At 39.9% G+C, this 27,461-nt stretch overlaps 1 protein-coding gene across 1 annotated transcript in view; it reads right to left on the bottom strand.

The window, feature by feature from the left end:
- The window catches only part of klf12b (Kruppel-like factor 12b), a 67,981-nt gene that overhangs the window by 19,766 nt on the left and 20,754 nt on the right, over positions 1 to 27,461 (bottom strand). The window contains 3 exon segments of the mRNA XM_034694571.1: positions 1,866 to 2,001; positions 11,567 to 12,110; positions 24,793 to 24,875. Of these exon segments, the coding sequence (XP_034550462.1) occupies positions 1,866 to 2,001; positions 11,567 to 12,110; positions 24,793 to 24,875 (763 nt within the window).

The raw sequence follows: 27,461 nt of genomic DNA, 5'->3' as shown, positions 1-27,461 counted from the left end.
CCGAGCCAAGGGTTTTCACTGCGTCTGATTTCCTGTTTCTGATCGGGATGGTGTGAGCTGTCGTCTACTGGAGAGGGAAGTCTTTTTCATTCAACACAGATGGACTGGCACCACAGGAGTTGTGATGTCTGTAGGCCGTACAGGGCATTAAGTATGTCTGAGCCATATGCACCCGGGCATATAGATGCACACCCACGCTGATACGTCCAATATGGACGAGCAGACACAAAAGCACACAGATTTGCCCATTTTAAGGTTCCTCACTGAGTTTATATGTAAATAATGCTTCATCCAGGGTGACTAACAATGAGCAATGTCAGGGAAAACATTAGAAACCTCTGTTCTCTGAACTCTGTAATGTGAGAGCACAGACTTTTCTACTTAATGTGCTTTTTACTTTCCCAGTTTTAACAGTTTACACAAACTTTATAAAAACGTCCATGTTGTTTGTTTTAAAATCTTTAAATCACTGCTTAAATCCTCTTCATCCTCATCATCATCCCCTTTAAATTTTAAATTCTCTTAATATTTGAAACCCTAAACCTCCCTAGTTGATAAACATTGGGTAATGATAAAAATGGTGGAAAAAGTGACTTTGGTCTTCCCAGAGTGGAATGAAATACATCACAGAGGACAAAAACTTTCAAAGTAAAAGCCCAAAAAGAAGATATATGGATATGAGTTATCTAAGATATCATATATTACACATTTATTTTCTACATAGCTTATTTTGTCTTCTGTACATACTTTTATTATCATTATTTTCATTGTATTTGTATTTATATCTTATGAATTACTTCTTCTATTAATATTATCTGATATTCTTTATTATTGTGTATAGGCGCATCATCCCACCAGGGTGCAAGACTGAACGCTTACTCTACTAATGACTCTCTTGACTGCTGCTGGCATTATAATGCATAAAATACTATACTATATAGTTATCTTTGCCATATTATATTATGTTATATTACATTATTATTGTTTACTACAACTCACGGTCATATTACATACCCATATTTATTTTTCTTTATTGCTTAATCTGTCATTACCAACCATAATCACACCATGTCAACCTGTCACTACCGAATCATTTTTAATACTGCCTGTAACTACTACTATTTAATCTAAATTCAATTTGTAACATTGTATATATCTAAATTGTATTCTATCTTTATTTATCTATTTTTTATCCTTACTTTTGAAACTTCTTCTTGATTGTACTTATGTCTGGGTTAGTGCAACAACTGAATTTCCCCCCCAGGGGAACAATACGGTAATATCTTATCTTATCTTATCTTAATGACTGAATTTCCCCCCAGGATGAATAAAGTATTTCTAATCTAATCTAAATATAAACCTCAGACTTTAATTTCTATGTGCAGTGTTAGTTTAACACTTCCTTCATTTTTTCTTCTTGGTCAAAGTTAATGACAGTCTGTGTTGCATCTATTTATATCTAAATCTCAGTTATAGTCAACAGTTTGCTATTCAGGTAAAGAATATTGGGGTGACTTGCACTCTCTCTCTGTTTCCTACACTATCCACTGTCCTCTCCCTCTATAATAAAGGTGTAAAAGCCCCAAAAATACAACTAAAAACAAAACGGTAAAGAATATTGTAAAGGAGGATTATATACTAAAAATCTTACGCAACAACAAAGTTGTAACAAACTGAAACTTCCAAATTGCAAAAAAAGACAGCAGCCAATGGCAGGAAGTGCAAAAATCAAACTTCCCAAACATTTTCCTCTGACTTGGTAGAGCAGAAATAAACGCTTAAGATAGAGGTCAAATCTATTCTTTTCTCAGAAGGGTCTGCAGAGGAGGAAAAACTCACACATGTGCACTGATCATGATACTCACTCTTGTACAGCGCGGGCTATAGAGAGCGCAGTCGAGCCGGTCTCGTTAACACTGTCCAAGGTGACGTTTGGCAGGTCGTCGTCGTCGCTGTCACTCTTGATGTGCCTCGGCGACAGGCCATTTCGGTCTATATGTGCTGCGAGGAGGAGACACAAACATGGGAGTCAGTGTGGAGAAGGCCAGAGGAAAAATACGTGCTGTGCATTTACACTGTTTGATATTGCTTTAACAATATGAAGAGTGATAAATGAATACTAAACAATGCATATGAGCTGTAACTCACAGTTTCTCTATTTGCATTTTTTTCACATTCAACACATTACCTTTGTTTGCAAAATGTCTCTCCTGTATACAACATAATCCAGGAAAAGGATTTGTTTCTTCACTAATTAATCTGAGCTCGCTTGAGTTTCATCACAAATATAAACAGAGGTGTGTATCGGTTAGAGGGGTAAGCCTTTGGAACAGTTGTGATGAGGAATTAAAAATGTGTAACTCCCTTTGTGTATTTAAAAAAATGCTTAAAAACAAACAGATAAATAAATATATGGATGTAATATAAACTTTAATTTAAATTAGGTTTCACTAAGATTTCTGAACTGCCGATTGTTGAGATTGAAATGTTTTTTGTTTGTAAATTTGTTTCTGAATGAAATGTTTAAAAATTGCTTTGTTATAAAATAACATAATTACTTGCATAATGTTGCCTATATGGTGCAAGTTATGTTAAAGGGTAGGCAGGATAAGCCTTGGCTTCAGCCTACACCTTTTTTGGTCAGCATGTGATTGGCTAAAATATATGTGGATGTGTATGCATGTTTATATGTATGCATGAGTGTACTTGTGTATGTATGCATGTGTATGTGTACGTATGCATGTACGGATCGATATGTATGGATATGTATATGCTGGACTCCATATATATTTTCTTAAAGAATCCCTCAGTGATTGTTTTGTTTTTTGCTTTTATTTGTAATTTTTTACATGGCTCCTATGTTGTGAAGGGACGTGTTGATTGTTTACGCAGACAAAAATAAACCTAATCAATCAATCTGACTGCAACAAAATACAATACAAGCATGGCCATTACATGCAGGCCTTCATCCAACAGGTAAAATATACACCTGCTGAGTCAGAAAGCCTTGCATGTTTACATCAAATATTTTTCCTCATGTATTGCCGTAAAGTCAGACATTTGTTTTGAAAATTTAAAATGGTCATGTAGAGACATCCATGAAACTGCAACTTATTCTTTTTGTTTAAAGTTATATTTTTTGGTCTTTATTTGATAGGACAGCTGAAGAGAGACAGGAAACGTGAGGAGCAGAGAGTTGGGGAAGGCATGCAGGAAATGGTCAACTGGCCGGGAATCGAACCGGCAACCCCTGCGACGAGGACTGTAGCCTCTGTATGTAGGGCGCCCCGAATCTGCAACTTATTCTGCAGCCCTCTTTGGAACACTTGTGCATTTGTTAGTGTGTGAATACTAGATATGTCTACTAAAGAAGTATCAGTGCATGCATGACTCTGCTCCCTGTTCTCCTCCATGTGCAACTGACAGAGAGTCATATTCACAATAATGACAAACCTCAACATAAAAGCCTTGAAGACATCATGAGTCTAAATCCATCCACTCTCTGCCGGACTCTTTTCACAGAACATCCTGATAATTAGCAAGCTAGTTTTGTCCCCTTCTTTGATTCCTCTCTTTTGCACAGTAACCAGAAAAAAAAAAGTCCATGATTTGACTGGCCAGCATGCTATCAACCCCGAACCCTCTGAGCCAATGAGCACGGGGTTCTCTGTCTCTGGAGCTACATGACTGAGTTACATCTTTCCCACAAGTTGTGACAACTTCTCCCCTGGACAACTCATTGGATATATTGCCAGAGCCCTGCAGCCATTCTGTCATCTCCGTCTCCATGGACACAGGCTGCGTTCACCCCGGAGAACTCAAGAGATGAAGTTAAAAAAATAAAAATAAGAACCTGTCCGAGACTGCTTGTCAAAATCAAGTTGATAGGAATCCTCTGGGTTAAACACTGATTGACATATGTTGTATTTTGGAGGAAACACAGCAGACAGAATGATCAAGGGCAGAGGTTTCACTTCAGTATTTGTGGAGACATGTACAGTGTAGAGTACGGGGGGGGTATCAAACCCTTTTTCCTGTATTCTGGTGGTTTGTGTTCTTTTCTGACATTTTTACAATCTTACTTTGCAGAACATGGGAACCATTTAAGACACACATTAGAATGAATATGTCTTCTATTCTTACAAGAGGGTAAGGAGCACAGACCAGAGAGACATGCTCTAAAACTATTTGTTGTTTCATCTTGTGTTTTATATTTGATATTTTTATGTATACTACATAAATTCTAAGCCTAAACTTAAATGTGTTTGGGAGCCAAAGTTTTCAGTTTGTTTTTATTTCCTTCTTTCTTTAGAAAAATGAAAGTATCTGGGTGCTTGTGGCCTAGCGGTCTAAGTGCCCCACATATAGAGGCTACAGTCCTCGTCACAGAGGTCGCCGGTTTGACTCCCTGTCAGTTGACCATTTACTGCATGTCTTCCCCCGCTCTCTACTCCCTACACTTCCTGTCTCTCTTCAGCTGTACTATCAATAAAGGTGAAAAAGCCCCAAAATATAACTTTAAATAAGAAAAAAGAAAAATGAAAGTATGAGCCTTTAAGAAAATAAATGACTTACTGTATATATATTTCTTAAATATAGAATATTTCCTGTCATCTACATGTGCATCTACATTTGAAGAGTTCATTTGCAAAAACAGAACTCACTGTTATAAAATTATTAAAAAAGTTTAAAAAAAATTTTTTTTCTATTACTATCTTTATGTATTATTAATCAACTCAAGTTTTGGCTTTGCCCAAGTTAAAATCATATTACTAATTAGAGGTATCTTAAAAATTAACTTTATCAAAAATGTATATTAAAGAGAAATATTTCTTTTATTTTTAATAAAAACGAGTTATCTGTTTTTGCAAATGAACTCTTCATTTATTCTGTAGATATACTGTAAATTAACTTTTATTAAATGTTATGCTTATTTCTGTACATACATATTCTTTATTAGGATACACTAGTTTACTTTTAATTTCTTATAATTTTGTACTTACTATTTTTGTATGCCCTCTATTGTAACATTGATCTATCCACTGCTATAACACTGTACATTTCCCAGTTGTGGGACAAATAAACAATTATCTTATCTTATCTTAAATGACTGGTATTTCCTGGGTGACTTCTTTATTCTATCAAGATTTCAAATGCCATTATTTACATGGTAATCTAATGATGTCTGTGCACAAATGAGCTGTACTCAAGACTCCTTACAGAATTATCAATTAGCCAGGTTTTAACACAGTAGGAAGATTTATCATATTTACAGTATATGCCAGATGATCTGTAACAGCCCTAACAGATCTATCTCTGTTAGGAAGAATGTGATGCAAAAGTAGAAATGATGTGAACTGAATGTAAACAAAAAAGTCAGAAACAAATTGGATGGAAATGTGCTAAACTTCCACTGGCTGCCTCTTGATTTTAGGACTGATTTTAATATTATTTTATTGAATTTTAACACACAGCATTGACTCACCCCTCTCTATATCTCTGAGCTTTTATCCCCTAAAAACCTGGTCGCAGTCTGAGATCCTCAGGCAGTGCTCTGTTAGCTGTTCCAAGAATGCGACTGAAAACTAAAGGGGACAGGTCTTTTTCAGTCACTCCTACACTCTGGATCAGCCTGCCAGAGTTGATCAGACCTGCAGATTCAGTCCCTTGTTTTATGTCATTACTCAAGACACATTTTGTCAGGAAAGCTTTTATTGTGTGATTTTATTTAATTATGGCTCTGATTTTAAGGGTATGCTTTATAAGTTTAGATGTTTTTAAGTTTTTATTTCATTTTATTTTTATCACTTTATTTTACTTTGCACTTCTTCTTGTTTTGATTGCCCAATGTGAAGCACTTTTTTACATGATTGAAAAGTGCTATACAAGCGGCAACCTCTGGTCTAAAAATATGAGTACAATGCGGAAGTGTTAAAAGCTGCAGTTCATCAAGGATCCGATTGAGGCTGGCCCCGGAAGTACCGGGAAGTCACATACAAATGAATGGGAAAAAGACGATCTTTACAGCAGAAATAAACATGTTTACAGCCTGGTACAAAAGACGAGTGTAGTATGGATAGCTCATTTCTCGATCTGCTCTCACTGTGAGGGGGGTGAATTTTTTTCTAACGCAGCAATTTCGAAGATATTGAGATTACGAGTCTTCCAATGAGAGGCACAGCTGACTGCAGGAACACTGCAGCTGTTGGCTAGGAGGCTCAAAGCCCGCCTCTTTACGTCACAATCGCTCAACAGAAGCAATATGGCTGCCGCCGACGATTGGTCTGAAAACAGCTCTTCAGAAACAGATGGGTGACGTCACAGATCCTACGTCCATATTTTATACAGTCTATGGTGCTATATAAATAAAGTATTATTATTATTATTATAAACTGAAAAAAGCGTGGTGAAACAGCTGAGGTGAAACCACTGAACTAACAACAATCGTGCTGTAAACACACAAACGCTGCAAAGTCAAAAACCCCAAACCAGAAAACAACTGCAAATGAGAATCACTGCATTTTAAAGCTTCACAGCAGAAAGTCTCCAGGCCTGCAGGGGGGCTAAGTGAAGCTGCTGTATTATTGACATGAATCCTCTCAATATACCATGTAACACCACAGGAAGCCTCACTGTATTTGCGAATGAACTCTCACCTGTCTGTCTCTCTCTGCCTCAGTGACTGGTGTTTGAGCACTAATGGAGTTTTCACTTTATTTTCATATCTTTATTATTAGCATGTACTCTACTCTACTATTTTTCTTATAATGCTTAAGTTTGTCAGAGCTTTTAACCTCACGCTAACATGATGTAACCAAGACGTGCAGGCACTGAATTCGACATTAAAATTAGAAACCATATTACGCCTCATACGCATGTTAGAGACTGAAAGAGATGCATGGACATCAGCGGGGAAAGGTTCCCACTGTCCCTATTGTTGGGAAAAGAATTAAGACCAAGATTTTACACTTAATTTTTTTGTATCTGAAGACATAATCATCACAAAAATATAACTACTGATATATTTTTCCTCCGAATTCTGCAGCATCCACAGTTACAGAGCGCCTGCTGCTTTTATGAGCTATCAGGATTTCACCTCCTCTGCCCTCTCAGCCGAGACTGTGGCCATAATGGCCCATAATAAGGGTCTGCAGTTAGGAGCAGACACGGTGTTATTACTGAGGGGGGACATAGAAATGCTGGAACTCTGCGGGAGCTTTTGCTTTTAAGGGTTTCTAACTATTGTCGTGGACTAAAGAAGAAGTGCAGAGTGGTCACCAGTCTGCCTCCCTTATGGAAAACCTGTAATTAGTTAGAAATGCATCGTGTGTCGGGGAAAGAGGAAGGGTATTTTTGAGCGAGGGGACACAAAGGAGGAGTGGTGGAGAGGTGGGCAGAGCACCGGATTTCTTTTCTTTCTCTCCTGTTGTTTCTAGTCAAGCCCTGTTTCCATGGCAACCTGCTGCCGGAGACAGGGAGACAGCAGTGAAAGGAGAGGGTACCCACCCGCTCTTAAAGAGGATGGCCAACCTGTGCGTGTGTTTGTGAGTGAGTGGAAGTGCATGTGTGCTTTACTGGGTTTTTTTTTTTGTTCATCTATGTTGAAGGTTTTGGTATGACTGAGAGTTGCATCATCACACATGTTTGTTTGGTTTGGATCAAGCCAAACAAGGAAGATTTAAGCTCTTGACCCCCAAAATGAACCGAATGAAGGGGAATGAGCTTGAAGTAGTGACTCAATATGTGTTTGAAAACTTGTTTTTCTTACTACCAACCAATCTTTGAACAAATCAGCTATTGTCTCAAAATAATGTAGCTCATGGAAGTGACAGAAAGGTCTTCAAGGATTACAATGAAGCCAGCAGCTGGTGATAAATGACCCCAAGTCAAGCCAATTAACATTTAGAGTAAACGATTGGATCAAAAGTGAAGCAAAATTTGCACCTCCTGAGATGCCTCCAAATAAATACCTTCATTTCTTGGTTCATTACACCCCACAGAGTAGCCCCCTTGTGCTGTGGCGGTTCTGGGGAGGGGGCAACAGGGGCCAGTGCCCCTGTAAAACTGAACCTGGACCCCCCCTGTGCCCCCCCCTCCACACCAAACAAATATTATACAATAAAAAAGCTTTGGTATCGCGCCGATGTGACAGGCGGAACACATGCGTGTAGCACTTGGTTCCAGTCCCTTAGAACGCTACACCGCCAGACGGTAAAGTCAACATGCTCATCACCTGCCCTTAGAACTAGATCACTGACAACCCGCACTGAAGTCCTGCAGCTTGAAATAGACAACCATTATCAGTACTGCGCACTACACTCATGATGAGTGTAAACAGCCAAACAGCTGCTGTCAGTCTGCATTTTGATCTAGTACACAGTATGTCTAGTATATAGGGATGCACTGATAATTTGCCAGTTTGTTCTCAGCCGGTCCTCGCCCTTCTCGGTCTCTTTTGTTGCATGTGTCCCTCTGACAACACCCTTGGCCCCAGCCTGGCCCCCCCAGTAAAATTGGTCAAGAACTGCCACTGCCCTTGTGGTCTGAGTCTGGTGGGTCTCAGTTTCACTGGAAATGGAGGCTTAACTCTGGCTTTCACTAGCCATATGGACCCCCCTCAAAAAAATATTATTGTGATGTACTCACAGTTAATGGGGCTCAAGTTTGTCAGAATAACAACATCATAATGCAGAACTGTAAAAATAAAAAAATGCAGGGTTGTAAGGTCCATCCCAAAGAAGAGAAGAAGACAACTTGTTTGTGGAATGGAGGTAAATTGATCATTTCTGGTTCATTCCAGGAAGTCAAGAAATCCAAATGCTGATTGGCTCTGTATTTGTAGCTCAAGTTTAAATATATAATATATCACTACAATACCACACTGAAATCCTATCCCAGCATACAGATGTTACGTCATTTTATAGATTCTTTAAATAGAGATCATCTACTAACAAATGTCACACCTGAAATCAAAATTTCTACACTGAAAAATCCATTCGTATCCAAACAAAGACGTGATATCTTAAAGCTATTTATCTTTTTTGACTTTGACTGTGGGAATGTGTGATCAGATGTTCTCATTAAATCAGATTAAGTGCAGTGAACATCTAAATGTTCTGTTTGTCGTCTGGTTGCTAGCCCATTAAAAGTGACTCTAGCCACCACACCCATCAGCCAACACTCGTTCACCACACTTCCTTTGTGTTTGGTGCCTTCAGAGCTGGGCAGAGACCAGCTTGGACTCTGTGTGTATATATATGTGTGTGTGTGCATGTGTTTGTACAAGTGCCACCCATCTTCAGTAACCATCCACACCCTCTTATGCAACTCTTGTTTTTCCTGTCCTTTCCTTTTCGTCTCCTTAGCGTTTAAAACGCCCATCTCTAAGGAGACCACCCCACCCAGCTGGCTGAATGTCCATCCCTATGTTCTGATTACACATATCTGTTTGTTTGTACATACGGAGCATGAGGAGATGTGAGTTGAATATTTTTTTTCTGTCCTTCCTGTAGGGATTCACAAGCAGCAACCTCTCTAAAAAACCAACAGCTGCCTTGTGTATGCCTCAGAGTTGGACAGAAACACCTTCTGTAGACCCACTCCCAGCGGCTGGCAGTAAAAACCACACCCAGAGAGAAAACCAATAACACAGAGTAAGCCAGGCCAGTGAGGTCTAATGCTCAAACTGCCTCACATGTTTACTTCTCGTCAGAAAAGAAGAGGTAACGACTGGTGTGGCCCTGGTTACCCGCGCCAGAGGCTGTTTAAGACAGCCGAGTGAAATCTCTGTCAAGTTAAAGATGGGAGAGCCTTTCAACCTGTGAACCTCATCTTCACTCTGAGGAGGGAACATTACTGCCTGAGGGGCCGTCTCTTAGAGAACACACACACACACACACACACACACACACACACACACACACACACACACACACACACACACAGACTCACGCACACGCACACACACAGCTCTCACAGAGTTGTGTCTGCAAGTTCTTTGACTAAAGACAGTAGGGCATCTGTGCAGACAAATATAGCATCATAAACAGCTTGTCAGGGGGAGATCTCAGGCCACACCACACAGGTATTACAAGTATATCTTCACAGACTCATGCCACAATGAACTTAACTTTGAATGCCTCTTTAATAGAAACAGCCAAACCACAGTAAACCAGTTGTATCCCACTTTTATGGCTGCTTTTATGACAGCTGTTGAAGTTTTTTGTGATGGTTGAAAACTGGTGATTATAAGCATCCAAACAAACTGATTTATTCTTATTTATGTTGATCTATTTTTAAGTTAGACTTCTCTCTAGTAGAGTTGAATACTACAGACTGTATAAGCCATGAACATACACTCAATGACATCACACGTTGGTTTCAGGAGAGGCGTTGTGAAGGCCAAAGACTGTAGTCGGCATATTGGAAATCCTTACTCTAAAGGCCAAATTCCACCAGATCCCTGTCCAGTCCTTCTCCGATCCGTCAGGGCACTGGATCTGATAGGTTTCTATTCTAGTCAATGTGTTAACTTCCACTGGATCCGCTCCGTTATGTTCTGGCTGCGTTGCTGATCTGGCAGGTCGAAACGCAACAGATCAGATACGCAAGACTTCTATTTGAGCACGACACATCAATTCAGCACAGAGAAGATGGAGAAGGCCAGGAAGTCAGGCACCAAAACAAAATAAAAACCCGGTTAATTTTCAGAATAAAACACTCTGTGTTATTGTTCGATCATTTTTAACTTAACTATGACAAAAAATTTTTAATTTAGAGCGGAGGCCGGCCTGGAGTCATCAAGTCAGAGGTTTTCAGAGGCTGATAAAGACCACATGGACGAGGAGAGGAGGAGGAGAATCCTTGATTCAGTGATTACCACGGGAGAACCTCGGTCACATGACTCCAGCTGTTCGGCGGTCCTGCTCCGTGCTGCGTTCTGAAAACACAACTGATGGGTGTTGACGGACGAGAGAGCACGGAGCCGGACCGCAGCGGATCGGAGACGGACCGGACACGGATCTGGTGGAAGTCCCGTGTAACCCCACTTCAGTCTACTCTAGGAGTGAAGCTGAGAAGTGAACAGTGTTCAGATAAAAAAAGGAAGTTATATGGCACCTAGATATGTCTGGACATTACATCCCCAAAGAGTAGCGCCCAATAATCCGTTTCAGTTAGGTCTCAGTTTCACTTTAAATAAGTTACAGTAACTCTTGGCTTTGCCTGCTGTATACAGGTCTTATGTATGCTGAAATAACACCAGGTTGCAAAACTGTAAAAAGTAAAAATGCAAGATATTGACATTTTTTCAGAGTCAATGTTGGTTTCCGAAAAGGCGTTATGAAACCCAAAGTTGGCTGTCCCCATATTAGAAATGCTGACTCCAACTAGCTTCTGTCTATTTCAGAAATAGAGAAGTTGTATGAATCTAGAGGTTAAAGTTTGGAATAGTTGTAACACCTTGGACAATCATTCCTAACTTGAAATGATGAAATGCTTGAAAAGAAGTCCCACGAGGACCCAGTCAGCTGTATTAATATGGAGTAATTTCAGAGAGTGCCCTCACCTTTGCCCTGGCTTTTGACCTCATCCAGCAGAGGTAGCATGATGGCGTTGTTGAGGCTGGAGGGGGATCGAACTGCGGTGGTGTACATGAGGGGCAGTGACTGTACCACAACCGGGATGCGGTGAACATGGCTGGCCAGCTTCCCAGCTCCCTGCAGGCTCAGAGGGCTGGACGGAGGCGGTGGCACAGAGTGCAGGATGTGCAAATAGGGCTGACCTCTGACCCCAGATCCAGGGGCGACCAGAGGGCCCGGCGTGAGCACCGACGAGGCTGAGGTGATGACTGACGGAGAGGAGGAGGAGGAGGATGACGACGATAATGAGGACGGGGAGAAGGCGGATCTGAGAGGGGAGGAGGATGAAGTGGTGGTAGGGGTGGTGGATGAAGAAGAGGGGCGGGGTTTGTTGATTGACAGGTCGACAGGTTCAGTTTGTGTGTGGAAGTGCAGGTCGTGAGCGAGCAGGTCTTCTGGAGGTTCAGGTTTGACTCTGCTGAGGAAGAAGGGGACGCCGTCCATCGCAGAGTAAGGTCGCACTCGAGGCAACTGTGGATGGAAAAATCATTCATGTTAGATTTCAACCTCTGATTCATGTTTGTTATTTTTATACTGTAACATGCAAGGGACTGCAATACTGCTGGGGAGGAGTAAATTACATGTGCTAATACAGTAGTTCATGTTAAGATTTGCACTAGAAAGTAGTTTTCAAGTTAAATGATGTTTTTCTTTGCCTTTTTCTTGTTCAACTACTGAAACTACAAACAACTCAGGCCATAAATTGCAGGACTAATCTCGGCACTACAGGGGATCAGGCCTTCTACCCTGCTGCTCCATGCTTGTGGAATGTGTCCCCCTACCACCTAAGGGCACCAGAGACTGCTGAACCATTCAAACCCTCTCTTTAACAGAGTGTTATCTTAAATCTGCCTGGTTATAAATGTTATAATTTTTTAAGCAAATTTTTATTGTTTTCTTTTTTTTTTTAAAGTTATATTTTTTGGCCTTTAAGCCTTTATTTTATAGGACAGCTGAAGAGAGACAGGAAATGTGGGGAGTAGAGAGAGGGGGAAGACATGCAGGAAATAGTCGACCGGCCGGGAATTGAACCAGCGACCCCGGCGACGAGGACTGTAGCCTCTGTATGTGGGGCGCCCCAAATTTTTATTGTTTTTAAAGATATGCAGCACAATGAAACATCAGCTGTATGAGACAGGACAAGGAATGTTATAGAGCAAAACAAAGAAAGAATAAATAAAAGAAGGTATGGCGACACCCACCCCACCTCAAAATAGATATCCATATGATATCAATAGGGAATATGTATTCCAAGTGATAAAAGAAGTAAATGGTGAAATAACAACATCAATAATATAATCATAAATTAAGTAGCAACAACAACATAAGGAAAGGAAATGGTCAAGAAGTACCGTGAGAGTGTTTAGCTATGTCATAAAGTTACACATATTCTTGGACTTTAGTTATAGATGTTAACCAGGATGAGATAGTGCTTCCTGTGGCTCCGTGCATCTTGGACACTGAGAGCTCCATAAGAGCTATATCAAGATACATACTAAGCCACTGAGATCTCGAGAGAGAGAATGTGGTGATTTCCACCGGACAGCCAGCCTTTTTTTTGCTGCCGTTAGGCCAGCGAGTAATGTATTTTTATTTTATCTGAGATATAGATATTTTAAGCACAGAAAAGTCATTCAGGAGCAAAACGGTGGGGGTACAGGGCACTTCACAGTTTCTATATGTTATTATAAAACTTCTTCAAATTAGCTTGCTCCTGTTTGTTGTTTGTATACTTGCACTTTTAATTCTGCACTTTTGTTGTTTTCATGATAATTTTCCTTAATTTCTGCTGCTCTACATTGTTGTTTTTAAAGTTTTATGTTTTGGCATTTTCAACTTTAATGGATAGGACAGCTGAGGAGAGACAGGAAGTGTGTGGAGTAGAGAGTGGGGGAAGACATGCAGCAAATAGATATAAGCAACAAGGACATTAGCCTCTGTATATGGGGTGTGCGCTTAAGCTGCTTGGCTAACGGTGCCCCATACATTATTGTTTTTATGTCCTGTTCAAAATGAAAGAAGATAATTATGTATCTTTCTTTACTGGTATTGCCATAGACGACAAGTCATACAACAACTAAACTCTTTTAACATAATGACATTCACTGTGTTGGTTTTGCTCAATACAGCTAACCCTCCTGTTATGTTGCAGGTCAAATTGACCCTTTTTAAAGTCTATTTTAGGCAATATATGCCTTCCAAACCAGCTAAACCATACATAAAAATCTGGGAGCATGTGACCAAAGAGGTGTTGTGTTAATTTATCAACATCACTTCATAAAAATAAAAAAATTCAAAATTTAAAATAAAATAAACAAAAATCTATGTCATGTAAAACTATTGGATTTATATTCAGGGCTTTCCAAGGTACATTAAAAAAAAGTTTTAACATAAATTTTAATGAACAATGAGTGAGCTATCCTCATTGAACCATGATCTGTGAGAATTAAAGAACACCAATGGACAAAAATGTATTGTGATTTTTGGGCTTCTGACACTTTTGGATGATTGAATATGTTGTTCCTGGGTCAAATTGACCCAGGAACATTGTTGCTGTTCCAGAGAAATTAACATAACAGGAGGGTTAAGGTGCCAAAGTAGCTTCCCCAAAAACTGACTGAGACACACATGGGCATAAATCAGTGTTTGTGGCCATAGAGGGACATGGTGATGAATTCAGGTTGGTGTGTTTTAAACTGTTCCTCTTCAAGAAGAGGAATACAGCATGAAAGATACATGTCAGGAAGGTAAAGCGAGAGAAAGCAGCGGTTCATATTCTTGTGTTTATTCAAGCATTCATCGTCCTGAGTGAGCATGATGTCATACGCTGATGAAGCGCAGGAGTAAAGATAGAGTCTCTCACAGCCGCCCTCTTTCACCGTATCCTTCCTCTCTTTCTTTGCTCTTTTGGCGTGGGCTGCTCTCTCTCTCTTTCTCTCTCTCTGTTTTCCTGCTGTTTTCCATCACTCCCACAGAAAACGTCGCTCTCTTGGCTCCCCTCGTATCTCTCCTAAATCTCCTTTGTGATGGTGGAAAAACATCATATGGGCTCAATTTCCTGACCGTCTCTCTCTTTCTCTCTACCTCTCTCTCTCTGTCTCTCTCTCTCTTTCTCTCAGTCCCTCGGCGATGGGCCTCCTAAGGCCAACGCTGGTGGCTCAGTGTATCCCTCAACACATCTTTCACTTAACACCAAGCAGACTGTAACACAAGTGCTCCATCTGTCTGCACGAGTTTCAGGAACCTGTTTACTCAGAAAAAGATAATAAAGAACATACACGGGAGAAAAACAACACTCAGGACACTTGAGCTTTTTGTTGCACCCGAATCCCAAACTTTGGACCTTCTTACTTGTCCTAATTCTTGTTCTACAGGCTTTTAAATGTGATGTAGCAGACTGACTAGGCTAGGGTGTGGGAGGGGTGCCGGAGTGTGTGGTGAGCGGTGTTGATCCTCACAGTGGAGCCTTTCAGAGGCTGAGTCACAGTTAGGGCCATCAGGGAGCCAGCACATCCAGGATTTTTTACTAATCATGCAGGAAAAGATCGTGAAAGTAAAGGGGAAAATTCAGACTCACAGCTGCAGCAGATAAAAAAAAAAGAAGTGGATTTTCTTCCTTGCGTTTGTTTTCAACGCTCACATTTCTTTCCCCTTATGTAATGCTGGCTAAGAGAGGATCTGTGGTGAGATTTTCAGGCTGTTCTTTTACGTAGTAGCTCGTACTATTTTTACTCCAGACGTGTTCGCTGGACTACAGGAAATGTTACGACCCTGCATGAATCAAAGTGTGCTTCTCCCTGTGTGACTCCTCCTCAGCTGGAAAACAAACCCAACCCCATGATATATGCCCTTGGATGATCTCTGGTGAACTCTGGACCTCTGTGGGGTTCAGTGGAGGGACGGTGGTGTCGGGTCAAAGTTCAAAGCACGTTACGGTCTGAGTCATTCTGCAAACCACCCACCATGCATTTTTAATGTGTTTTTGTGTGCGTTTATGTATGTACACAGGCTTTTTTTTTTACATACCATGAGAATTAAAAAAGCCTTAGGTATTACAAGTTAAAAAAAAGCGTCTTTGTGGAAAAACAACAGGAGATGATTATATTTATTGTTTTAAGAGATCTTCAGTCAGAGACTCTTCCCTTAAGGAATTGCCCATTTATAGAAAATAGTTTTAAGTTATATTTGGCTAAAAAAGAGGCTTTGAGGGAGATATCAAATAATCCAAACCGCAGTGAGGACTCTGCAGGGAGGACTAACTCCCCTCTTAATAAAGAAATGAATACATAAAGGCAAAGACAACAGAACCAAAAGCTTCAGAACAACAGGAGGAAGGAGGCCTGGGTGGAGGGAGCTTTAGAAAACGCGTGGCATGAGGGCCTAGTGGGGAAATTAAAAGGGCTGTACTGTACACTGTTACTTTATGATTAGATTTGAGCTGCTGGCCACAAAACTAATGAATGAATGAGTCACTTATAAAAAAGCATGAATGTGGCGAGATTTACTATTTTATTGCCCTGATTAAATTAACCCAACTCTGAGCTGTAATGTTGTTTCGTCCACTCATGAGGCTGATACATCTCTGGGGTTCAAGTTAAAGCTCAGATGGGTGGAGTCTTGAGAAAAATACAATCATATGACAGCAGTGGCATGAGTTTGCAGACATAGAACAACTTTAGTTCAATCCAGTCCAATCCATTTTATTTATATAGCACATTTTAAAAACAACAAGGTTACCAAAGTGCTGCACAACAAATACCAACAGTAGAAATAAATAATAGTAAAATTTAAAATACAGTAAATTAAAGGACAAACAGAGACCAACACAAACTCTCATGCTGTATTAAAAGCCAAGGAGTAAAAATGAGTTTTAAGACGTGATTTAAAAGTATCCAGGGTGGGGGCCATTTTGACTTGGGTGGGTAGCTCATTCCACAGTTTAAGAGCTACCACTGAAAAAGCTCAGTCACCCCTCATCTTTTGTTGGCTTTTTGGCACGACGAGACACGTCTGATCAGCAGTGCTCTGGAGGGGGCGTAGATGTGTATGAGGTCAGAGATGTACTGAGGTGCCAGACCATTTAGTGACTTAAAAACAAACATTATAATCTTAAAATGAATTTCTAAAATGGACAGGGAGCCAGTGGAGGGATGCGAGGACGGGCTGATATGCTCATGCTTGCGGGTTCCTGTTAAAAGGCAAGCAGCCGCGTTTTGGACTACCTGTAAGCGAGCGAGGGAGGCCTGGTTAAAGCCAGTGTACGGTGCATTACAGTAGTCCAAATGGGTCAAGATAAAAGAATGGATCAAGCGCTCAAAATCATTAAAAGATATAACAGATTTAATTTTGGATAAAAGCCTCAGATGATAAAAACTGTTTTTAACTACTGAGTTTATTTGTTTATCAAGTTCTCTTTGCTTTAGAAATAGTTCCATGCTGAAAAATGTAGTGATGTAGTTGTTTCATATCATTATTATTATCCAGCTGTGCTAAATACTTGATTCTGATTGGTCAAAACTCATAACAACAGTGATGCCAGGGACAACCTGATCACATACGTCATATAAAGTCAATCCACGTAATAGAATCAGCCACATTTCACCTCTGCCTGTTGACACTGTGGCAAAAATGTGACTTTATGTTAACATTCTAAATCTGTATATATATATATCATTGGGGAAAAGTTAGTTGTGAGTAAGAACCTGATAACAGCCAATCAGCCAGGCTTTAAAAGGGATACACACTAACCACAGCTTGGGGAGCACAGCTGTACAACTCCTCTCTCAGGCTGGTCTTGAGAGTCGGGATATAATGACATTTAGCAGGCACAGATGTGAGAGCAGCCTGAGGAGCTACTGGGCCCCAACCATCTCTGATAGGGGGAAAGTGGAGCAACATCCTGTCCTGCAATCCAGGCAACAGCAGCAGAGCTGGTGAATGCAGGACTAAGTTGCAGATTGCTACCAACTACCAGCGACAGCAACAGGAGTGTTCAAAGTTGTGACATGTGCCTCATCTATGTTTAAAGGTGTTTGCCAAGAAGACGAAGAGCTGAATGAGGTCAGAAATGTCAACATAAATATGTCCATAGAAGTCCTGTTCACCTTGTCTAACGTTACCATCAATTGGAATGTTCAGTTTAATGTGAATTATAACAAATAAGCAGGCTATTAAATGACAGAGACTTGACCGTGAGTTAAAATGTTCCGTTTATTGATAATTCATCCAACAAGGAGGCTGACAAGAAAACACTGCTCTGACCTATCCTGAATTCAGACTAACTGTATTCTTTTTCTTTAAGCTTGTTCACTTCTTTAGTTGGTAGCTGGGAAACAAGCAGGATAATGTATAGTGAGTGGGTGGTTCTGTGGACTAGAATAACCCAAATAAACAGCAGTGGTTGTTAACAAAAATAAAATCCCTTCAAGGAAGAACTTAGCTTTAATTGTTACCTTTACTTGGTCCAATGATATATTCGACTTGTACATTTATTTGCAATGCTACCCAGAGTGCAGTCAGGGAACACCAAACTGCTGAAAAAGTTTAAAGTTTAGATCTGTTGGGAGTGGGGGAAAAATTAGTTCAAGCAAATATTTAATAAGTGGTGCATTTTGGTAAAATGAATGTGATCTTAGTGAGTTAGTTAGTTAGTTAGTTAGGTTAGGTTAGTTTGTCTTCCTTAAGAAAAGACAAGATTAGATAAACCTTTATTGATCTGACAGCGGGGAAATTTAAAGTGATAACAGAAGCAAAGAATCAGCAAAGTAGATAGTAAAACAAAACAGTGTAGCTACATAGTTAAACCACAGTGGAGTGCTGCAATTGTGTCTTTATCTTGAAAGGACAAACATTGCCTTATCCTCTTATCTATGTTCTCAACTGACTTCTAAAACTTTTCAGTAGCTGTCACCTTCTTCATGCAACATCCCTTTTATGAACAGTGTGTCATCCCTCAGATGTTCTACCTTTGACAAGCGCAGTGAAGTCTGTCTACGTAGACATGACTTGAGCTTTAGTATTTTATCAACTGATTTACAATCATTCACCAAGTTACTTGTATCCTCATGAACATGAGAGAGACTTCTTTGACCAGTGAATAAGCATGTCCTGTTGCTAAATATCCAGTGTTTGATGTATTCTAGTTTGTTTGAGTCTTGTTTATTTGTTCCAGGACTCACTTGTAGAAGAGGATTTTGCATCTTTATGTGAATGCATAAAGTTATTAGAACACTCTTTTTATTATGCATATGCATTATCCTTGGTGCCCACAGGAGGAGCTTTAGTCATTATTACAAACATTAAGAAACACTTATATCTGTTCACTGTACAATGCACCATAATGAAATGTTTATATATGCCTTTAAACACTACTTTAGGGGACTTACAGTGTTGTTTCAGAGTCAATGGTTTAGTCTCCCTTAAACATTCGTCCCCCAGGGTACCAAAGTTCTCATTTTATTTAGTTCCTGGCTGTATATCTGCTATATAACTATAGTTTTCATCTGCGATTGCTGCTCCACAACTCCACCTTGAGAAACACGTCAAAAGAAATGTCCACGACTTGATAATATGTATGATTGTGATGTCAAGTGTCCTCTGTGCCTCGCTCACATCAACTCCTGCATCGACTCTATGTCGCCTTTCTTGACAAGCCCTCAGGCGATCATCCATCTGCCTGTGCGCGTGCTCTCAGTGTTTGCATGTTCAGTATAGGATGCAAGCGTCAGTGACTGCCTGCAGCTATACTGCCCGCAGGCTTTGAAGTCATTGGACCCATTGAGACTGATCTCAGTGTTTGGAAATCTTGTTTTTCTCTCTTAGAGTGTGTCTAGTTAGCAGCTCAAGTTCTGCAGAATGGCTTCTTGCCATGCTGCTGAAATGAAACAGAATAAAAGGAAGAAACTGAAGAGAATATCTGTGCAAACTTCAAGTGTTGCTGAATTCTGTTCAGTATATTCATTGAATGATTTTATGAATCAAATTTGTTTCTCAAGTCTTCATCTCTGATCGATTGGTGAAGCGACACAGATTTCTTCATGTGAGTTAGAGACAGAATATTTTCTGGGTATCATAATAAAATTGAAAAATAGTTATTAAAACAGATATTTTCTGCATAACTATTGAAACCTTTTTATCCTGAATGACCAGATTTAAAGCTCCTGTAAGGAACATTTCTGTTCATGACCATTTTGGCAACCCCTGTGGACAAAGTGATACCTCTTACATCTTTTCTAATTTTGTCCTGTACATGCAAGTTGTGTTTTTGACAAAAAAAAACCAAAAAAAACCAACTCATTCTGCTTTCTTTGAACATTGAAATGTATCACTGGCTGTGATTATTCGCTATGAAAAAAGCTGTTTCTTCAGCATAGTGTATAACCAACAAAAAACTCCTGAATAAGACTTTAAAGGCTTTTATGTTTTCTTACTTTAATCAATAATTCCAGTGATTTAATTCTCACATGGGAATACTGATGTACATACATGAAAACTGCTACAATTCTTGTTAGCATTGTGTTAGTTTATATCAGATCCTTTAGCTGTGGTTTAATTAGTGTAACAAAATATTTCCAGAACTCACTCATTGTTTTATGAAGTAGATGATAAAAACAAACATGTGTCTGAATGCTTAAAGTGAGCCTTTGTAAGTTATGCTGAACAGCAGCCATAAAGTAAACAAGTTGTGCCAGGGTTTGTCTCAAAGATGTTACCCTAAAGTGTCTGAAAACTAGTTGAGCTTTAGGCATCAAATGTGTTCTTGTGATAAATTCACTAACCCGTAATTTTATTTGGCACAAAGGTAACACCAGGGCAGTGCTAAGTTAGCAAACAAACAAAGCAGCATTCTTTTAAAAACAGTTTAAACTAGCAAACATTAGCTAACTCCAGCGTGGTCATACCTAATTGAGTATTCATATTTTGTTCTAAATTAACCTCTGAGTCAGACTTAAGGGGAAACAATCAACCTATCTAAAATGTATCCCACTGTAGTGTCTCTCTGTCCCTCTCTGTCTCACTGTACCAGTGACCTAGCTAGCATAAGGATGCTATTTTTGATAACACAGAATGGAGACAAGAAGTTAGCTTTGCTGAACTGCTAATCATTAAACCACAACATTTGAAAAGTACTTTAAGAGATTATTTGGGATTTCCTTAAAAAGTTACAGAATACAGCTGTTTGCAAGCAGTCATTGCAGCTGCCTAACTATCATGTTAGGTTAGCATCACATGGAGCAGTGGGGGCTCTGGAACTCTTCCGAACAACTTCAGTTCTCCACAGCAGCTGGATTTTAATCAAAGCAGACTGTTTTGAAGTGAATATGAACAAATGATGTGTTAGCTTGAGTTTGTGGAAGAATATTTTCAAAGTTAAAGCCAATCATTAATCTTCAAGTTAGCACCTGAGGGAACTGAATTTGAAATGGGAGATTGCTTGCATTAATAAATTCCGCACCTCAATTGTTTTTTGTTAGTTTTTTTATCAAAGGCATCATCTCTTTGTTTGAAAGTGTTAGGGTTGCTTTATCTTAGCTGTTGATATAACTGGTAAAATTGGCCCATTCTGTGTAACTCTTTGAGATGAAAGGTCAAAATAACACAGTGTGGGATTAAAGTGAAAACTGATAATTGCATCTTAGGTTCTAAGAAACATCTGAACTAGAAACTTGAACCACCTCCACTCTCATTTTGACTGATAAAAACAAATGTAAGCAAGCTCCAACCTACTCCTACTCACACGCACTGGCACACATATAAAGATACCTCGACCCGCCTGCATGCCTTGGTCCTCATGCCATTGTCTTTATTAGGGGATACTGGTTAGCAGGGCAGATTTTCCAGCCCCTTGCAGGAGAATTGTCTAACAAGGCGGACCATTTCCAGCAAGCCCTTGGCCCCCGGCCACCCAAATGAAGACCACATTTCTGCAGCAGCCTAAACTGTCTGTCTGCTGTCTAAAAGGAAGCACACACTCTGTTATAGGGCAAGATTGGATCTCTGCGCACTTCAAAGCTGTGTGGGCTGCAGTGCTCACATCCTGTCTATGACTGACATCACTATAAGTATGGAGAATGACTTCAAACACCAGGTATTAGGTAGCACAGCCGAGAGCAGGACACCCAGAAAGACACCACCTGCCCCCCCTCTGTTATGTAGAGAGAGATGGATTCAATTCTTATCAATACAAAGCACCTACACAGCCCAACAATTCAGGATTGGAGCTAGCCTGACGGGTTATCAGCAGCTGCTATTTTTCTCATCCATCATCTGCTAATGCTCTCGGTTTTGTCTCAACAGAAACTATTTTGCTCTTCTCCCACAAAGTGCTCCTGTAACATATTAGGGGGCTCGTTATTATTGATACCTTATGAATGGAAATCAATAGTAACTGAGCTCTAATTCATCATGATAACAAATATTAAGTGGCCTGTGCCCACTGCAAACACACACACTTACACACAGCTGTGGCAGCAACACAAAGCCCTTGTAACCTAGCAACAGCTTCTCCATAACAAGACCACTTTATTTCGAGGTATGTTGGACTGGAGAGCACTGATGCTGCTCAGTATGTGGGCCATGAAAACCTGCATGAGGTAACCATGTTACTCCTAACAGGGTCAATGTAAACCGTTTAATTGAACATCATGCTCAAAAAAATTGACTGCAGTGTGCACAGTAGTCTTCTGAATAGGGGGGTGGATCCAAAGTTTCATCATGGCTTGATTTTTAATTAAATTTTTGGACACCAGTGAAATATTTTCCTGATTTCAAAGCAATATGATTTTGATACAATCAATAACATTCATGTTAACTCACAGAGTCTAAAAATGTAAGTAGAATAGTCTTTTCCTTTCATATCAAGATTTGTAGATCTTGTTTGGCTGATATATCAGAAGCTGAATCTTCCTTGTGCCTCTGTCGGTAGATGTTTTCAGTTCGTATACTGATCCCTTGTCTTTTATTCCAAGGTTATCTGAGGTTAAATACAGAAACCCGGTTACCATTCTATTGCATTTCAAACCTCATTCCAACATACAATGAACACTGCTGCATTGCTGCAGAGGGCATGATGCTGTTTAGGTTTCGCTTTAGATTTCTCTCAGTAAAAAAAAAATGTAAGTGCTCTGAACTGAGCTGAGATAGGTCCAGGGTGAAAAATAGTAAATAATAATAATAATAATATTAGTTTTATTTATAGAGCACCTTTCAAAAAACAGGTTACAAAGTGTTTTAAATGGGCAGCAAAATAAAACAAGCACATCATAAAAACACAAAAGGCAAGATCAGGATATTAAACATAATTTAAAAGACATAAAGTCTAAAGTTATTTATTTGTTTGTGTATGTGGGTACATGTGTATGCATATAATGTGTGCATGTGTACACATATATAAATATATATATATTTTTGTATTATTCATTTAATTTTTTTATATGTGTGGATGTAAGATGTGTTTAGTCCTCTATGTCCTTTCTTAATGCACCTGGGATTTTTGTGTGTGTTCTGTATTGTATGTATGCACATATATTAGAAGATATGTGTATGAATGTTTATAAATGTATGTCTAAAGTTGTTGAAAATCAATAAAAACAATGTTGGGGGAAAAAAAATAACTCTAAAGGAATATAATTCTTTCAAAATGTATTTAAACGGTTAAACTCAAGTAAAATAGAATAAAGTTCAGTTAAAATCAGGAAAGGCTCTAGTGTAAAAGTATGTTTTAATAAGGGATTTAAAAAAGATCACTGACTCAGAAGACTTGATGAGCACTAACTGAGTGGTCATCAAACAAGCATTTAACTCTAGTTGAGCATGCATGTTGTACTGTTGGTTAACACGTGGAACAGATTGGGACATCATCATGGGGGAAACCATCCAGTGCTCATTTGCTTGTTACCATTTCTTAAATTATACTGTATTGGTGTTATACAGAGGTATATGGTATGGTCCATTTCCTTCCTGTCTAACACATTCACAATCTTGGAACCAATCAGCAATGTTCCTGAAGATGATATACCACGTCTCTGGGTGCAACTACTTACTTGTCAGGGCAGTCAGTGAGGTCAATAGTGAGAGATAAAGATAAATTCACCCTCTGTAGAGTGTGTGCTGATAGAGAAGTTAGCTATTCAGACCAAATTGTTTTTTGTACCTAGCTTTAACATGTTTATTCCTGCTGTAAAGATGAGCTTTATGAATGGGTGTCTATGTGGTTTTTGGTGCTTCATTTCTCAAGTCTCCTCTAGTCTTGCTGCTTGTCCTACACCAACACCTCAAGTGGACTATGCTGGCCTTTCTTCTATGTAACAAGGTGCAGGTTCTATAGGCATCCAATCATGTTGCAAAGAGGTTTACATAACATTCAGTGGACATCCCAGAGTATTTCTTCAGTACAAGGATACCTTGTTAGTCGGAATTAAATGAAGAGGAAGAAGGTCTTCAGAATAATAACAGACGGATCAATATATTTCAATATGCCTCTGCATTCCTCTATACAGAGTTCTAAAATGATGACCAAACATGTAGTGGCCTCCTCTCTGTGGTAAGTTTCAAATTAAGGGAAGGAGACAACACAGAGGTGACAGAGAGCACTGCGACAGAGTAGAGACATGCGTGAGAACAACAGAGGAAGAGATGGAGCTGTGATACTGTTAGAAAAAAAAGAGAGTGTAGCCAAGTGTGTCTGTGTGCAAAAGAGAGACTGTTCATGTGTGAGTGAGAAACAAGGGTATGGGAGGATGAAGGGAAACCGAGGGACATACAGGGGCAGGAACAGACAGAAGACGATAAGATTTAAGAGTTTCCCATGTGACCCTCCTCCTCCTCCTCCCTGGAGCAGTGACTACATCTGCATGATCACCCCCATCCAGCCCGGACTCTCTGCCGGCCCCAGTCGCCTCCCCGAAACTCCCCAATGCATTCCTGCTCCAGCTGTGCCTCTCCTCCTCCTCCTCCTCCTGTTTTCCTGGGTTCTTCTCCTCTTCCTGCTTACTACCATGCTCTCCGACCACTCCTCTCAGCCCCCACACTCACTCTCTCCCTCTCTTGCTCACTTGCTCAGGCCTGGGAGTGATTATCAGCCCATTGCCGGGAGGAGGAAAGACGGAAAGGGAAAAAAATAAGGGAATTGTCTGGAAAACAACTGCTCTCTTACCCCTTGTTCCGATTCCAGGGGCTCGGCTTTGACTCGGACTGCAGGCATTCCGTCAAGCATTAACATCCTGTTTCTTCGGCTGCCTGCAAAGGGATACAGAGGAGGTGTAAGACGGGTGTTTTAGCATGACTAAGCAGGTCCCACACTCGCAGTTATTCACACATGAACATCAACAATGTTGTGCACCCACTGAGAGATAAACACATTTTAAATAGACACAAATTTTATGCTTCAAAACCGTCAGAACCTGACTGACAAAAAGATGCACACTAACTGTGCAAACTCAGTCAGAGCACAGCATGAATCCCTCTACGTATTTAAGATTTTTCAATTGCCTGGTGGGCTGCTGCAGGGCCAATAACACTTCATAACGCCGAATAAAATCCTCTTAAGACTTCAATAGAATACAAATACTTGCTTTGATTTATGGTTACTTAACAGCAGCAGCAGCCGTGACAGTGTTTTCTCTCTAAATGCTGCAATAATTGAAATGTGCAAAATGGAAAGGTGCTATGTTTACAAGTTTGACGAATATGGAGATGATATTACTATCAAAATATGACATTCACCCTCACTCATGGCTTGAACACACATCTGACTAATTTCATAGCTTCAAATCACATCAAGTGTGATCACACAAGTTATCTCATTACCCATAACACAGGTCTACAGAGCTGACTTTGTTCAACTATTTAAAGAGACTCAACATTAATCCACCATAGAGCAAGTGCTTGGCTGTAGTAGAAAGGGAAAGCTTCCTTGTAACAGGCAGAAACCTCAGGTAGAATCAGACTTCTTGGTGAACAGCCATCTGCCTTAATTGGCTGAGTGGAGCAAGTTAAATAATCCAAACCACTTTGTTTACATGGCACATTTTAAAAAAACGACAAAGTTTATCAAATTGCTGCAAAGTGCATTAAATAGTGAAGATAAAACACAGTATTATGTGTGCTTAAAACATGAAATGCCCAAGAGAGAAGAAGAGAGTGATCGTTGGCATTGTGTTGAGTATTTTTGCAGACCATTTTTACAATTTCTTTTTATCGGAATCCACGATCAATGGTTTGGACCAATTCTTGTCCCTCTGCCCTATGAGTCTAATACCCTGTAGTGCCTGACACATGCTCGGTGCTTGGCTTGTGACTTGTAGCATGTATATATGATGGATGTGTTGTAGATGTTAAATGTTGTATGGTTGTTGTATGGTAAGCGATAAATGAATTGCCCTTCTTGGAGTCAATAAAGTTGTCTGAATCTGATTGTGCATGTGTATGAGAGAGAGATAACCTACAGTAAATGCATTGATTAGAGTGTGATGTTTCATATTCGTTATGAACCTTCTGCTGCCGTTTTAGAAGTTATGTGCAGCTTACTACTGCAGATGTCATCCTGCATTCTTTTAGACGCAGATCATTCTGAAACACGACGTCATTAAAAAGTCGTGGATCACCTGTTGTAATATCGAGTGAAACATTTCAAAACCAGAGTTATATTATTCAGGGGTCTTTGTAAAAAGGGCTGTTGATGAATACTGTTAAAAAAATCTGACTCATACAAAAAGAGAAATGATAGGAGGTGGGACGGGACGCGCTACTGTAAGTTCAAAGAGAGGAAAACTGTCGATGTAGCGTTTGTATGGAAGTTTAGAAATTAGGTTACACAAATTAAAGTTGTTTGTGAACACAAAGTAGAATAAGTTGGAGGAAAAAAAGTGCAATTAATACAAAAACGAACCTTGAAAATAGTATTGATCAATGGCATAACGTAATATAATGTATTTCAATATGGTAAACAGACACATCCCCTGCCACAGGTTCAGCAGCAGTTAATGGGAACACATACAAAAATACACAGAGCAATAAACATAATGCAAGATACCCAGGTGCTGGTTTAACTCAGCGGTTAAAATGAAAAATACAAGAGTGGCAATGCCAATAATAACAGTAAAAATCTGACCTTTATTATCAACAAATACTCTAATTCTTAACAATAATGTGTACATGTATCCTTCTCCTTGATCACTGTGTTCAAACAAAGTGTGCTTCATTGTCCTGACCCTCGGCTCCGTGCTGCAGCTTTAACAGAGATACTCAGATTGAGCCAATGACAACAATGCATGTTCCGTATCCCCTCAGCTGGGGCCGACCTGAGGTAACCTTCCCTCTTATTATTTTAGCAGCAGTACATGGAGGAATGCAAGCACGGCAAATAGACTCTAAACATCTCTATTACTCTCCGCTGCTGGCACCAGCAGCAGGATGTGTGGCCCAGATCCTTGCATTCAGCAGCCACCGCTGCAGCCACCGTGACCACTGAAGAAAGGCTGAGCCAATCAAGAATGACACATAGCCTTCCTATGCATCCTATATCCCATGATCCTCTGACTCTTCAGGCCTTGTCAGATCGAACAGAACATCCCCGAAGGCCCTCTCCAATAATCAAGATTTTTTTTTACTCACCAGAAAATCCACCCACAATATCTATCAAAAGCATTTCCTTTTTCTAGGTTCCAATAACATTACAAAAAACTCATTTATTGCTTCAGTACCTCCCAGATTCTCCAGCAAAAAGCCTGATCCAAACTGTGTTTGTGTGTGAGGGAGGTAGAGAAAGAAGGGAGGATTTACTCTCTATCTGCAAAACCCCCCACCAACCCACCCACACACACA

This window comes from Notolabrus celidotus, chromosome 10, assembly GCF_009762535.1.
Source record: "Notolabrus celidotus isolate fNotCel1 chromosome 10, fNotCel1.pri, whole genome shotgun sequence".
Classification (NCBI taxonomy): Eukaryota; Metazoa; Chordata; class Actinopteri; order Labriformes; family Labridae; genus Notolabrus; species Notolabrus celidotus.
The sequence above is the reverse complement of the archived record's forward strand: the minus strand, read 5'-3'. Positions and strand labels throughout refer to the sequence as shown.